The 12843-nt window shown below is 41.9% G+C and overlaps 1 protein-coding gene across 2 annotated transcripts in view; it reads left to right on the top strand.

Annotated features, from left to right (window-relative positions):
* The window catches only part of cntn4 (contactin 4), a 155354-nt gene that overhangs the window by 128771 nt on the left and 13740 nt on the right, over positions 1–12843 (top strand). For both annotated transcript variants that reach the window (XM_071493217.1, XM_071493216.1), the window contains exon 12: positions 6982–7109. In XM_071493217.1, the coding sequence (XP_071349318.1) occupies positions 6982–7109 (128 nt within the window). The remainder of the gene's footprint in view (positions 1–6981; positions 7110–12843) is intronic.

The raw sequence follows: 12843 nt of genomic DNA, 5'->3' as shown, positions 1-12843 counted from the left end.
GTTCATTTACACCAAGGTCCCTAGACAGTAGACTGTGTATGTACACGTGTGCATGTGTGAGCGAGAGTGTGAGGGAGAAAAAGAGGGTTTTTTATGCTTATGTTTTGCCTGGGGGTATTATGTCATCCTGGGCACCCTTTCCCTTTATTTTTGAAATGAAACCAAATGCCAAAATGTGTTGTACATTTAATTTCATTTATCTCAGCATTATGAATATTGAGGCTTAACTCTTCTTGTTATTTAGAAAATAAATCTAGCCACCAATTCCTGGAATGGAAAATCCAATATTCAAATGGTCTAACAAACTGTACCAAGGGCTGTTAGTATTATAATTCAGTACACAAGTGTACAATGCCTGCTGTATCTATCAAAAAAAGTAATAATAATAATAAAAAAATAAAAAATAATCTGCGCTGTTGAGGCTATGGGGAAGAACTTGCTATTTCCCTGCTTACATTATGGTAATACACACTGGAGCAGTAGTGTAGTGCGCATTTCATAGAGTAAGAGATTAATACTTCCGTTGCAGCCCAGCACCCCTGTCCCCTGGCTGTGTTTTTATAAAGCAACCACATTGCCAAAGAGGCTTTAATGCCAGCGAGTGCCCTGGAGACAAGTGTCAATACACAGTGAGCCAAAAGGAAAGTCATTTCAAGTATTGCCTGCAACTTACTACCACTGGTAATGTAGCCGAATACACAAAAACAGCACATAGTCCTGTTTTTAGCTGCAGAACTTGGCTTTGTTAAAACTTGGAGAGTAAGTACATATCCCACGTCAATCATTCTTAATCAGCTGCTCTGTCTTAAAGCAAGCGCTCCATGCAGCCGTCATCACAAAGGCACTTGTTATATTATTGTTGAGCTTTGATTGACACTTCCAAATAGATGCCTGTCAGACTGGCATTTTCTACACGATTGATCATAAGGTACAGTGCTCTCCTACCACTCAGAGACTGGTAAGGTAAACTGTAATTGAGCTGCCTAATAACTTCTAACACTGAGGGTGTGATTTGGGCTCCTTTTTTAGCTACCAGGCATTTTTAATGTGATCAGGCTGAGCACTGACTCACTGACATATTTAAAGCACAACTTCTAGTTTTTTTTTCTGCAAAACTCAAAGCCTCTAAAGGACTTCAGCTTCATTGCTAACTATGCAATAAGACATCAGTAGTCAGATGTAAGAGAAATGATCTTGTCATACAAAGTCTCATACAGCTTTATGGTACAGCAGTCACTTAGTTCCACTTTTGGACCTCTATGTCTTGCTGCCTGCAGTTTCCTGTCTACATAGCTGTAGAAAATAAATAGTGATAGTTAGCTGGTCAAGACTAAGTTTGAATTCAATAGTGTCATGACATGCTTTTGATATTTCTGGTTTCAAAAACCAAAAGTATTCAAAAACCCTTTTACTGGGTATATTAAAGAGATGAGAATACAGGTGAGCTACACAGCAGGCAGGTTTACAGTTGAACAAGCATGCTACATGCTAAGTCTACAAGCTAGGTTCTGCTTACACGTAATGGTGCTTTGAACTAATGGCTAATGTCAGCGTGCTAACATTGTGACGTCAGCACAATGACAAAAAGTCAACATGCTGTTGTTTAGCCTCGGTATAATGTCTACCATGTTAACCATGAACGTGTGCTTGCTAACATTTGTTAAATAGCATTAAACGAAAGCACAGCTAAGGCTAATGAGAATGTCATTAGTTTTTTACGGAGCATCAAAGTCCATAAGTGAGTAATCAACTGACTAGAAAATAAAAAGAAAAAAGAAAATAAAGGCCAGAATATAACCAGATCTAAGATGTCAGTCAAGCAACAGCTTAATCTTCATACAGCAGGGTTAGCTGGATATCTTTATAGTTTCATAAAATGATGATTGCGAGGGGTTTGGTTTGGTTAATTCACTGACATTCAAAATTTGTTGGACCCGACTTTATAACTGATTTCGAATCAGTTAATCATCTCCTATCATAGGGCCATGTGGTAATGCTCTGATCATTTGCTGCAGCTAATGATCCATGTGACAAGGTGAGAGTCATTGGTACAGGTCTGAGTACAGCAAAAATCAATATCAATTACACCTATATTGGAGAATTGTCAAAAGTAAATGCCCAGGTGTCCCTGTTTCAACGGCGTCAGCTGATCGCTTTGTTGGCTCAAAGAACACCAAAAAAAGAGCATGCCTTCTTTGTGGTCTTTAATTGACCGTTCACCTTGATGTTGACAACTTCACAAGGAAACAGAAGGCACATTGGTTTAGTCATGACGCTGCATAAAGCAGGTATCTGAAAAGTTGTACCGCAGTTGCATCGTGCTCGGGAGGTTTTAGCGTCCTGGGTCTACGCTGCACAGCTGGACTTGATTTATGCCGCTGACAAGGCCGTTTCTCTCCAGCACAGCACACTGTGGGGAACCTTAGGAGAGACAGCCTTTCAATTTATCTCCGTCTGCCCCTCCCCCCTCTGCACCTCAGGGTTTTTAAAGCAGTGAAGAGCATAGATCAACACCTGAAGTTAGGTCCCACCCCTTGTCCCAACTCAGAGGATATGGTGACCTCGCCTCTTTCCTCCGCACACTCGCCACATTACAGCCTCTCGCCTCCAGCGCTGTTAGCAACACTGACGTTTTTGATACAATTATGATTAGAAACATCACCTGCGGGTAGGTCGACGATGGTCGGTGTGGATCGGAAATAGTAACACATAGACCTCACCTTATCTGTGAGCTCACTGCGGCGGGCAAACACAATATCAAACACATCCCCTGCAGTACTTTTTTCACACTTACTTTTTCCATTTAGTTAACCGGTATTTGGAAGTGAGTTAAGCGAGCTGTCTGTGCACTGAGGCAATAATCTGTGTATAGAGGGCCTTGGCTGAGACTAATTATTTGCTGAAATCACCATAAGCTTGTGACGGTCTCTTTTTCCTGTGGTCTCATGGCTGAGTAATTCCACTGATAGAATCTTAACCCCTATTTTCACAAGCTGTTTTATTTACCCCATTAATTAAGTAGAGACGCATACAGGCCTCCACCCTGCAGTCATGCCACCAATCAGCCATGACGTCTCAGACTCACTAGAGTATTCATGAACGGTCCTGTTTAAAACTCTCGAATCAGGGTCTGATCTGTGATTACGCATACTGTTTGCATGTTGAATTTCTATGAGTGCCCTCATATTCTTGGACGACATTCGCGAGTTAGTGTGCTCATGTAGAAAGGAAGCTAACATGATTTCACTATTCGACCATGAGGCTCCCGCTTGCTGCCATTAGAAAACCCGTTCCACATTCTGGGCCCGCACTTGGTGCAAAGCCGCTGCTCTCAATGCAAAATATTTTCTTGCCTCTTTTTTTGTGACTCATTATTTGGATTGTGACAGTTTCCACTCACAATGTAGAGTTTATCAAACAGATCAAAGACAAAATATGTCTGAATCAAACATCAAAACAAGGCTTTCAAGTGCCTTTTTGATTGTGAGGAAGCTTACAAAAAGGCAACGTCTGCATCTGTTAACAGTGTCTCAAAGAGAATGTAAGGAAATAACAAAAACAGGCTTTTACTTTGGACTAGGCTCTTTCCTGCGATTTCCACTTCACAGTGCCCATGATAGCTGCTCTGTGACTGATGTTATTTGTCTCTTTCATCTTGTCACAGAGCGGGAGGATCAACACTGTACAGCTCCTGTCCTCAGAGGCTTGATCTCACCCAAAATACACACCTGTGTTTTTTAGGATTACACGAGTGCATTCGGCCATCTCGCTGCGCTCAAAATAATTGCCTCCTTTTAGGAGAATTATTGCCATGTCCATTAAACCTGTGTGAGGCACGGATGAAAGGAGTGGCACTTGTGTTCATCTCAACTGTGAATTATTGATACCTGCCCCTCTGCCGGCTTCCCTCGGGATGGAGGTGGGAAATGTCTCCTCACATAATGGGCACACTGCGCAGACATGTTGTCTGGGCTTTGGCAGCGAGGAGAGAAGACAGGAGCAAAACTGAAATGTGTTAATAGTAAGCCCCCCATCTCTTATTCACCACCGCTGTGTCTCAGTTGACTTCTGCCGTATTTGACCTCATCTGCACTTCCATTAGCTTCAGACTGAAATGCTGAACACTTACGCCGACACCCGCTCTGCTCCTCTTTCTGCAATGTCAGTGAAAGGGAAGTGCCTCCCCACTCTTTCACAGAAAGCTGAAAAGACAGCAGACGATGCAGTGAATGGCCTAGAACAGTCGCGGCTCCACAGGGGGGCCACTGAGGATTTAACTCTTGTGTAAGAGCCATTGTGCTCGTGTGCAGCACCACTTGTTAGCTCTCCGCAGAACCTCCTCTTACAAGATGCATGGTGCACGGGTCACATGATAGCTGTTTTGTCCCTGAGGACAAGGCACTGTGGATACACAGGATGCAGTGCACAAATGCAGGTATTTAGTTATGTTGAGGTATTACTGCGAGGCTCGTGCTGGCTGATTCAAACTGGGTCAGAGCTTGTTCTAGTTCAAATAATATGTTTTCCCATTTGTTTTCACTCACACTGATTACACTAGTTAATTGACAGTAGATGACCATATGTGGTCAAATCAGATAATAATAATAATAATAATAATTATTATTATTATTATTATTATTATTATTATTATAATAGCCACTGTAATGCAGAACTATTAGCTTCATTTCACTTTTTTTTTAGATAATGTAACTAGTGAGACTAACTTTGCTATACACAGGGAGTCCAGCAATGTAATGTAATTAATGTATGGCAGTTGTTTTAATTGTGCTTACTCTGCTTAGGGTTGTGGTCTGTTGTAGGACTGCAGTTGTATTTAATGGGCCATTTTCCTCAAATTTATCAGCCTCCAGGTTTGATGTCATTAACTGTGGGCCCTCCCTCACAGCGACATACATCTCATGTAACTGATGGTCACCGCTGGCTGCTTTGCATTCAGCACTTTTTCTCTGCAGCCTCATATAAAGCAGGAAGTCTTCAGTCAGCAGCACCATGTGGGTTTCGGAGGTAGACCCCTTTACAACGAACTGTCTCTGCACTTTCTTATCACATCCACCACTTGAAAAAGATTCAATGAAAACAGTGGAGCTCTGGGAGAATATAACACCGTGTCACACTGCATCAGTCACGTTTCACAAGTACATCCAGTTAAATGCATCACTGGTGCAAACAAAACAGCCTGTGCAGATAACAACGGTGAAAGGTGATGAACCGTTTTCTGTATCACGCGCCATCTAGACTTATACAACGGCTGTTGGACTCTTCAGTTTGAGCTCCATCATCAATTATCTCTGACTGTCAAATAGTTGTTCAATCAATCAAAAGTAGTCGAGGAAGTTTCAGCTGATTTGAGGCAGTGACATCAGTCTGGATCATTAGATGCACGGAGTATGTTACTTTGAATTTGGCCCAGTTGCGCTGTTAGTGAATGCAGTCATGTAGTAAATATCTGCTGTGACAGATGTTTTAATTGGTGTTATAGACCTAACAGTTAATATAGAGGGTTAAAGGAGTAGCCAGTAATCTCACAACTTACTGTCACTTTCTAGCAAAGTGATTATAAAAATATGTTTTAAAAAAAAATATTCTTAAGCAGCTCGTAGTGATGAACTTACAGAGAATTAGCCGACTCTTCATTTCAACAGCGCTTCATAACCTTTCAGCTTGATACTTTGGTTTTCTGGGTGGCAACTTTACTATTTATCAGTGCTCGCACAGCAGCTGTTTTCAGCAACAAAAAAAAAAACAAAAAAACTCACTAACAAACTTACTACTGCCCACTACTTAATAGCAGACAGACAAAGTTAGTAACTAGTTGGTGAACATGGTGGAATGTTTCCCTGAGGAGTTGGTTTAGACCAAAACAGAGCTAAGAGAAGGGTGAATACTGGACTTACATTCACCAGGTGGCTTCACAGTTTCGATTTATTTTATTATTAAAAGAGGGAAACTATCAAAAGAAGAATTGTGCATAGACTAGTATTAAACCTGTATTAATAGTATTTTTGTAGCTACTCACTAACTTTGTCTGGCTGTGTTTTGGTGCTGGGCAGGTAGTGAATGCTGTGTCTGAAAACCACACTGACGAGACCAGTGAGACCGAACCAGCACAGTAAAGCTGTGGGCCTTAAAACCAAAACAGTTAGCTGCACGATGCTGCAGAGCTTTAGCATTATTCTCTGTGGGTTTTTCACTATGAGTGACCCCTAGCCCATAACTCACTGTCATTTGATTCATTGTTGATCTAAAAATATCCTTTGGTGCAGCTTTAAGTGTTTGTGCACGTGCCTGTGTACGTCTGGAATAACACACGTGCCTGTATTTATGCATGAAAATAAAGATCTGTCCCATTCAGTTAATTCTTTGGTTTGCTTGAATCTCTAAAACCCTCTCTGCCATCTCACATGGATGAACCTGTTTGCTCTGACTCATCAGTGAACTCATTCAGAGGTGAACAGAGCAATTTACCGGCCACACATCATTCTCTCCCCCTCACAATCAGGCTGATGCCATTTCGTATTTACAGTTTGCAGATTCAGCAGAGCATTCGGATAATTAAAATTCAGCCTGCTCGTGTTGGTCCACCCTTGATTTCCCACAGTACCTCGGTTTCAAGGGCACAATTTCCATGTTTGCTTGTTATTCCAGAAAATGCAAAGTTTTGTTGGGGCCTTTTGACCTTTTTTGAAGCATTTGTGGCCGTTGTGTAAAGGGCATGAAGCCACTTTGTCCTGGATATCTTGAAGTCATGTTCTGAATTAATCAGCCCTGAAAATATAATCCTGTTTCTGCCAAGAAGCAGAACTTAATAAGAGACACTGAGAAATGTTCTCTGCTCTGTTAGTCACTTATTTTTGCTTCTATGTTCTACTTTGCTTCTACTTTTACATTGTATGCATACCAGCATTTGTTACTACAGTGCGAGCCAGAAGTAATAAAAGTGATTTGCTTCTTTAACCACAGGGTCTCCGTCCTGGACAACGGGAACCTTCGGATATGGAATGCAACCAAATCCGATGCGGGTCTCTACACCTGTGTGGCAAGAAACCAGTTTGGTGTGGCGAGCAGCACAGGAAGTGTCACAGTTAAAGGTATTTCCTATTCCCTCTTTAGATTTCATCACTGTCTCTTTTACAGCTCAGTCAGCAGGGACTCTGACCAATAAAGTGCTGGACACCTTTTTCAAATGCATGTTTTTCACTCTGGCAGCACAGAGAGTTGCTTGATATTTCATTCTGCCCCTTGAAAAAGTAACTGATGTTTTCGATTTCATAAATAAAAAATGACCGCCATGGAGAAGAAGGAGCGATTTTTGAAGCATCTGACCACCGCGCTCCGTCTTCTGGTAAGTCATGAGGAGCAGTTTTTTTTTCTTTTTACTTACTGGAGAGACAGAGACACCTTGGTTGCTATGTCTGTTTGCAGAGGTGCTGAAAACATTCAGCTCACTGCCTCGGTGCCGCCAGTACTGTCAAAGGATATGCTGTGTGAAAAAGGCCTAGTGTTGTTAGATCATCTGGGCTGGGGATTGCATTTCTGTTCTGGTGCTGTGACTTATTATACTTCATTAAAAATGAATGTGAGCTGGGTATAAAGTGCTGTGCATTGAGTGGCTTTATTCTCTGCACACTGCTGTTTTTCTGTCCTGTTTCCACAGGGGGATAGTGTTCTCACCTCCTTCCCGGGGGATCTGCTGACATATTCAGCGAACTATACCCTCACTGTGACCCCCCTTTTCACAGAGGTTGCATGGTTCATTTGTGTTATTGTTGTTTGCTCTGCCTTGATCTTCCTTGTTGGCTTTCTTGTGTGGATTTATAGAACTATTGATCTTCAGTATATTGGCCTCAGGGAGAACAGTTCATGTCTCATATTTCAAAAGCTTTGGTTTAGATTTACATGTATATTTCATCAGATTGATGGAACAATCCTATCAAATCTTTCAGACAAATCAGACAGCTGCAGCTGCATTTCTTCGGTTGGACTACAAGCAGCATGTTCCGAGATATTAAGGCAAGATCGTGCTCTGCAAACTCTCTCAGCACATGCCAACATGCGTCACACACTCATCGTTTGTCTGTGCCACTCTAAATCTTTCAGCTGGTAGGGAATGAGCTGCACAGGTCAGAAAAGAAAAACCAATAAAGTGGTGCCAAAATCCTTCCAGTTCCCCAGACTATATGATGAGAAATGGAGTGTTTTCCCCCACTCTCTGAAGTTAAATCATTTTTCATAAACTGGAGAAGACAGAGCTTCTCCTTCTTCTTCTGTGGTTTATGATTTTGCTCCAAAGTTCAATCCATTTAATTGTCTTTCTTCAACAAGTTAGCAATCAGTAAAATCCCTTGAAATGCCATGTCAACAGAACAGCAGTCCGCTAAAATATCAGTTGATTTTTTTTTCCAAGAGGTTGCTATAGAAACCTGGATTAATTGACTTTTATTTAGCCCTGTGGGCTAGTTTCTGATAGATTGAATACTTTGAAAAACATTGATTAATGTCATTGCGAATAACAGCGAGAGAAATGTCCAATATTGTAGCTACGCACTAATTCCCTTTTTTACTAGAAAACACATCATATAATGGAATTTAAAAAAAAAACAGACTCTGGAGCAGCTCTGTCTTCTGTAAATCACTATCAAGGCATGTTTCCTTTTTCTGTTGAATTATAAAAGACATATTTCATATATTATGAATGCTTGAAAGTCAGCAGCAGTCAAGAATGTAGGGAGAGCTTTAAGTGCACCTTGCAGCTGATTTACGCTGATGCATCACTCTGCCTCCCACTGACGACGCCGTCTTTATACAGAAATTGTCAGAAACCATTTGCATTTTGTATTTTTGCACATGTATGTGGTAACTGCTGTGAAATTATATGTGCTGAGCGCGACTTGAAGGCGTAATGAAAGGCATAGACTTGCTACTCTCTGCCAGTTACACTCTAGACCCTCCTTTTACCCATTCATCACACACTGTGAAATGAAAACGATACTAACACCCACCCACCCCCCACCCTCCCAAGCCAATCAGGATGAGCAGGGGGGTCAGTGAAACCTGCTGCTGTCGCCGTAGTTTCAGGTCGATGGCCTGTATGCGATTTTCCAATCAAGCTGCAAGGAAACACACCCTCATATGTCGTCTCAGCATAAATAGACAGCGCCGTTATCCACTTATTATTCTTGTGAAAGAGAATATGGGTTTTATTTGACACCCTCTCTCACTCGCTGCCTCTCCATCATCATACGTTATAAGCCGTTTTCTGTAGCTGATGTACAAATGTTCCTGTATATGATCTCGTGCCTTTCTGTCACAGTCGATATTGTTTGGAAAATGGGATGGGGTAATTTACATGCACTATTTCACTGAGGATTGGAAACCTGTTTAGTGGGGAGAAATTTGTGTTGCAGGAGCAGCCCTTATGGGAGATGACAGTAGTTTATTCAAATTGACTTTGGCGATATGAATGCTGAAAAATACCTGTCAAAAAGCATTCGGCATCTCCTGCTGTGAATAAGCCACCTAGCAAACAGCGTAGGAGCAGTCACAACAGATGAGCCCTGTTAATGTCCCCATTATTCCAACACTGGGGGGATATTAGTGGATTAATTACACTTGATTATAGATGTCCTCCCTGAATTTTGATTACACTGGAGATGAGCCGCTGCAATTAGGGTTTGCCTCCGATCATTACAGATGGTCAGTGAACTCAAAAGTTCTGAGATCACACTGTGTTCGCTTCTGGTTGCCTCTGTAAACTCTGAGGGCAATTCATCTTCCAACACAGTGACACATCATTGCAACCCTCTGCTTTGGAGGTGAGTGGAGGACAAGAGAGGAACGTTTTATCCAAGAGGCCATCATATCACGGTTACAGAGTTGTATTGAAAGTTTTTAAATCCATTAGAAGATATATTTGTGATTTAAGTACCAAAAGTTTCTCCTCTCTCACACTTCTCTCTGGAGTCCAACAGCAGGTAACGGACTGTAGCCTACCACTGAAGCTAGGTAAAATCACTAGTAAACGCAAAGGGCGATGGTCGCTCAGCGCTGAAATGAGCCGAACAGACGTCAAGATGCTCTAGTATTTCAGAAAAACTCAACTTTAGCCACTGGTCTCTGACATCACTGTCTGTGCAGGAATATATTAGCTTCCTGACATCTGAAGACTGTGCAGCATTTCCTTGACATTTTTATGTCAAGCGACAAACTGACTACTGGGTGTAATGTTAGTGTTAGGGCTGTGCTGTGAGCAGGGCTGAGGGTGGTGACTGTATTGTTGTGACATCACAAAGTTATGGAAGTGAAGGCACAGTTTCTGTATATGGGCTCTGTGCATTTCTTTGCGGATTGAGTGTTTTGATTCTGTATAGCACTTAGACCTCATTTATAATCATAAAAGACATGCAAATATCACTTTCTACAATATGGGACCCATAACATATTTGACCCTTTTTATCCATGCTACAGTAGTAATATGACTCTAGAGATGACAACGCCTCCAGACTGAAATATCTCAATCTCTCTAACTATTGGATAGACTGCTATGACATTTTATTCAGACATTAATGATGGCCAGAGGAAGAATTACCTTTCCATCTAGTGCCATCATAAGGTCAAAATTTAAATTCGTCCAATATAATGGTTTATGACCAAATACTGGCAAAAGTAATGATATTCACACAAGCCTATGTTTAGTGCTAATTAGCAAATGATAGCATGCTAAGACCCCTTGTGTTATCTAGGGTATGTGAGACAACTGTAAGAGAAACAATGATCCTAGATCGCAGTAGGATACACGCCAACTAGCGATCCAGGTTTGAAGGTTTGGCAACCTGCTGAAAACCAAAAAGACCAAATTCTCACAGTGTTACTGCTGCTACAACAGCGGAATGCAGCAGGAAATGACACAAAACACTAGCCAGCACAACATTTCTCAAGTGAAATAAGTTTGTGAAAAAATACAACACACACACACACACACACACACACACACACAGATACTGGAGTGAAACAGAAGTTTGTGGGGCTGAAAGACCTTGCAGAGCTGTAGACTGCTGCATTTTGAAAACATAAAAGCTGCACAGATGAATTAACATCCTTGAGCTGCACTCATCACACAAGCTGACATGCCGCAAATTGATATCATACTAATGAACAACATATTATTACTTAGACTTAATTAAACTCATCTCACACAGTTGACACGCAATGGCCTTACAGAGTCTTGTTGTCTCACCACCTGAAGGTGCCTTTAAGACGGTGAACATACGTGATAGAAATCAGCGCCTTATCGCTGTCACTGTGAGCATGTTAGCATGCTGATATTAGCATGTTAGCTCTGAGCGTGTGAGTGCAGCTGCTGGCATGCCTGCAGACTCTTAGATTTGTTAGATAAAAAGGATTCTCTGGGATCACATGAGATTTGAACTGCCTCTGAAAAGATGTCACTGATCAATGCCCTTGACAGTTTTTGGCTTTTGGAGATGTAAGACAGAAGATAAATCGTCTGACCAGGTGACTCACAGCTCTGGAGGGGAGAAACGGTCATGAAAATTATTCCAGTTTCATAACTAGCTCTAGGGGGTGTTTTTCCAAGTAAACCCCTTTTTTTCCATGTTGAATGGCAGCCACTGTGTGAAATAAATGCAATGTGTGATTCCTGACAGCCATATAGAAAAATAATGAGCAGCCATCTGTCAGTGATCACCAGCAGGTTGCTACAGATGTGCCACTGCACAGCATATGAATACAGTATTGAGAGCATCTTGTACGTATGTGCTGAGTGATGTATATAAGATTTTCCCTGCTATAGAAGTTTGTCCTTGAGAGACCTTTGGAAAATAAGCAGTATTTTAAAAAAAACCATGTCAGAGGAGCTTGTGATGAAAGCATTCTTCTTGGTTTGTTGATTTGAAAGCGAAGGGAGGGAAAGTTGGGGGAGGGGTGATTTCTTTTTCACCACATTTGTCACCACATTTTTGTGTTTCAAATGACCTGAGAGATTGCTCCGAGGACTGAATGGCCTTTTCAGCAACCTGGGATGAGATGCATAATGTTACAGTGATTTACCTTCAGATGCATGGAATCAACCTCAGCCCAGTGTGTTAGATTTTAGTCGATTCTTTTTAGAAAAGGCTTTTGACCTGCCAGAGACAAAACATTTACTTCACGAGTTTGTTTTTGTCTTGAACCCACATGCCTCCAGCTGCACATGAGTCTCAGACTGAGGCGCTCACAGTTGAAAGGTGAGGCTGAGGCGCTGCTCTGGTAAATTTGTTTTTAAAATTTCCGGATCACTTCGCCCGTGGCTCTTCCATGCCCTCCTCTATGCATTATTCAAGCTCACATCACTCACCTTGTGTGAAAAACTATAGAGTGTATAGACACTCAAGAAGAATACATGCTCACACATTACAGCTTTAGACCATCGGAGCTGGGAGGGATTGTCCGCAGGGGGCTGGAGGGAGGGTTGAGCATTATTCATGAGGGCAGCTGTTTGTGGGAAACGGCCACGTGAGGCATGGCAGCACGCCTCAGAGAGGAGCAGGAAGTCATTTGGTAACCATCAGCTCGCTCTCTCTCTTCCGGGCGGCCATATGTTATTGTTGCACAGCTCCTCTGAGTGTTCCCCCTGCAAACCTGTGTCAATAAGTCATCTGTTCGGCTACATTAGGTGTCTGGGGTCCTACGCTTCCTTCAGTTCCTTTACCATAACAGCAGCACAGTGATAGTTGTTGCTGTTTACCAGCAGTGGTTCAACTGCATGTTGCTTTAACAGTGAAAGATTCATACAGTTCTCATTTATTTGAACAGAAAACAGAGCTG

The sequence above is a fragment of the Trachinotus anak genome, unplaced genomic scaffold (assembly GCF_046630095.1).
Source record: "Trachinotus anak isolate AG129_WGS33_773 ecotype Australia unplaced genomic scaffold, CSIRO_AGI_Tana_v1 ptg000013l, whole genome shotgun sequence".
Lineage (NCBI taxonomy): Eukaryota > Metazoa > Chordata > Actinopteri > Carangiformes > Carangidae > Trachinotus > Trachinotus anak.
This window is presented reverse-complemented; position numbering and strand designations above follow the sequence as displayed.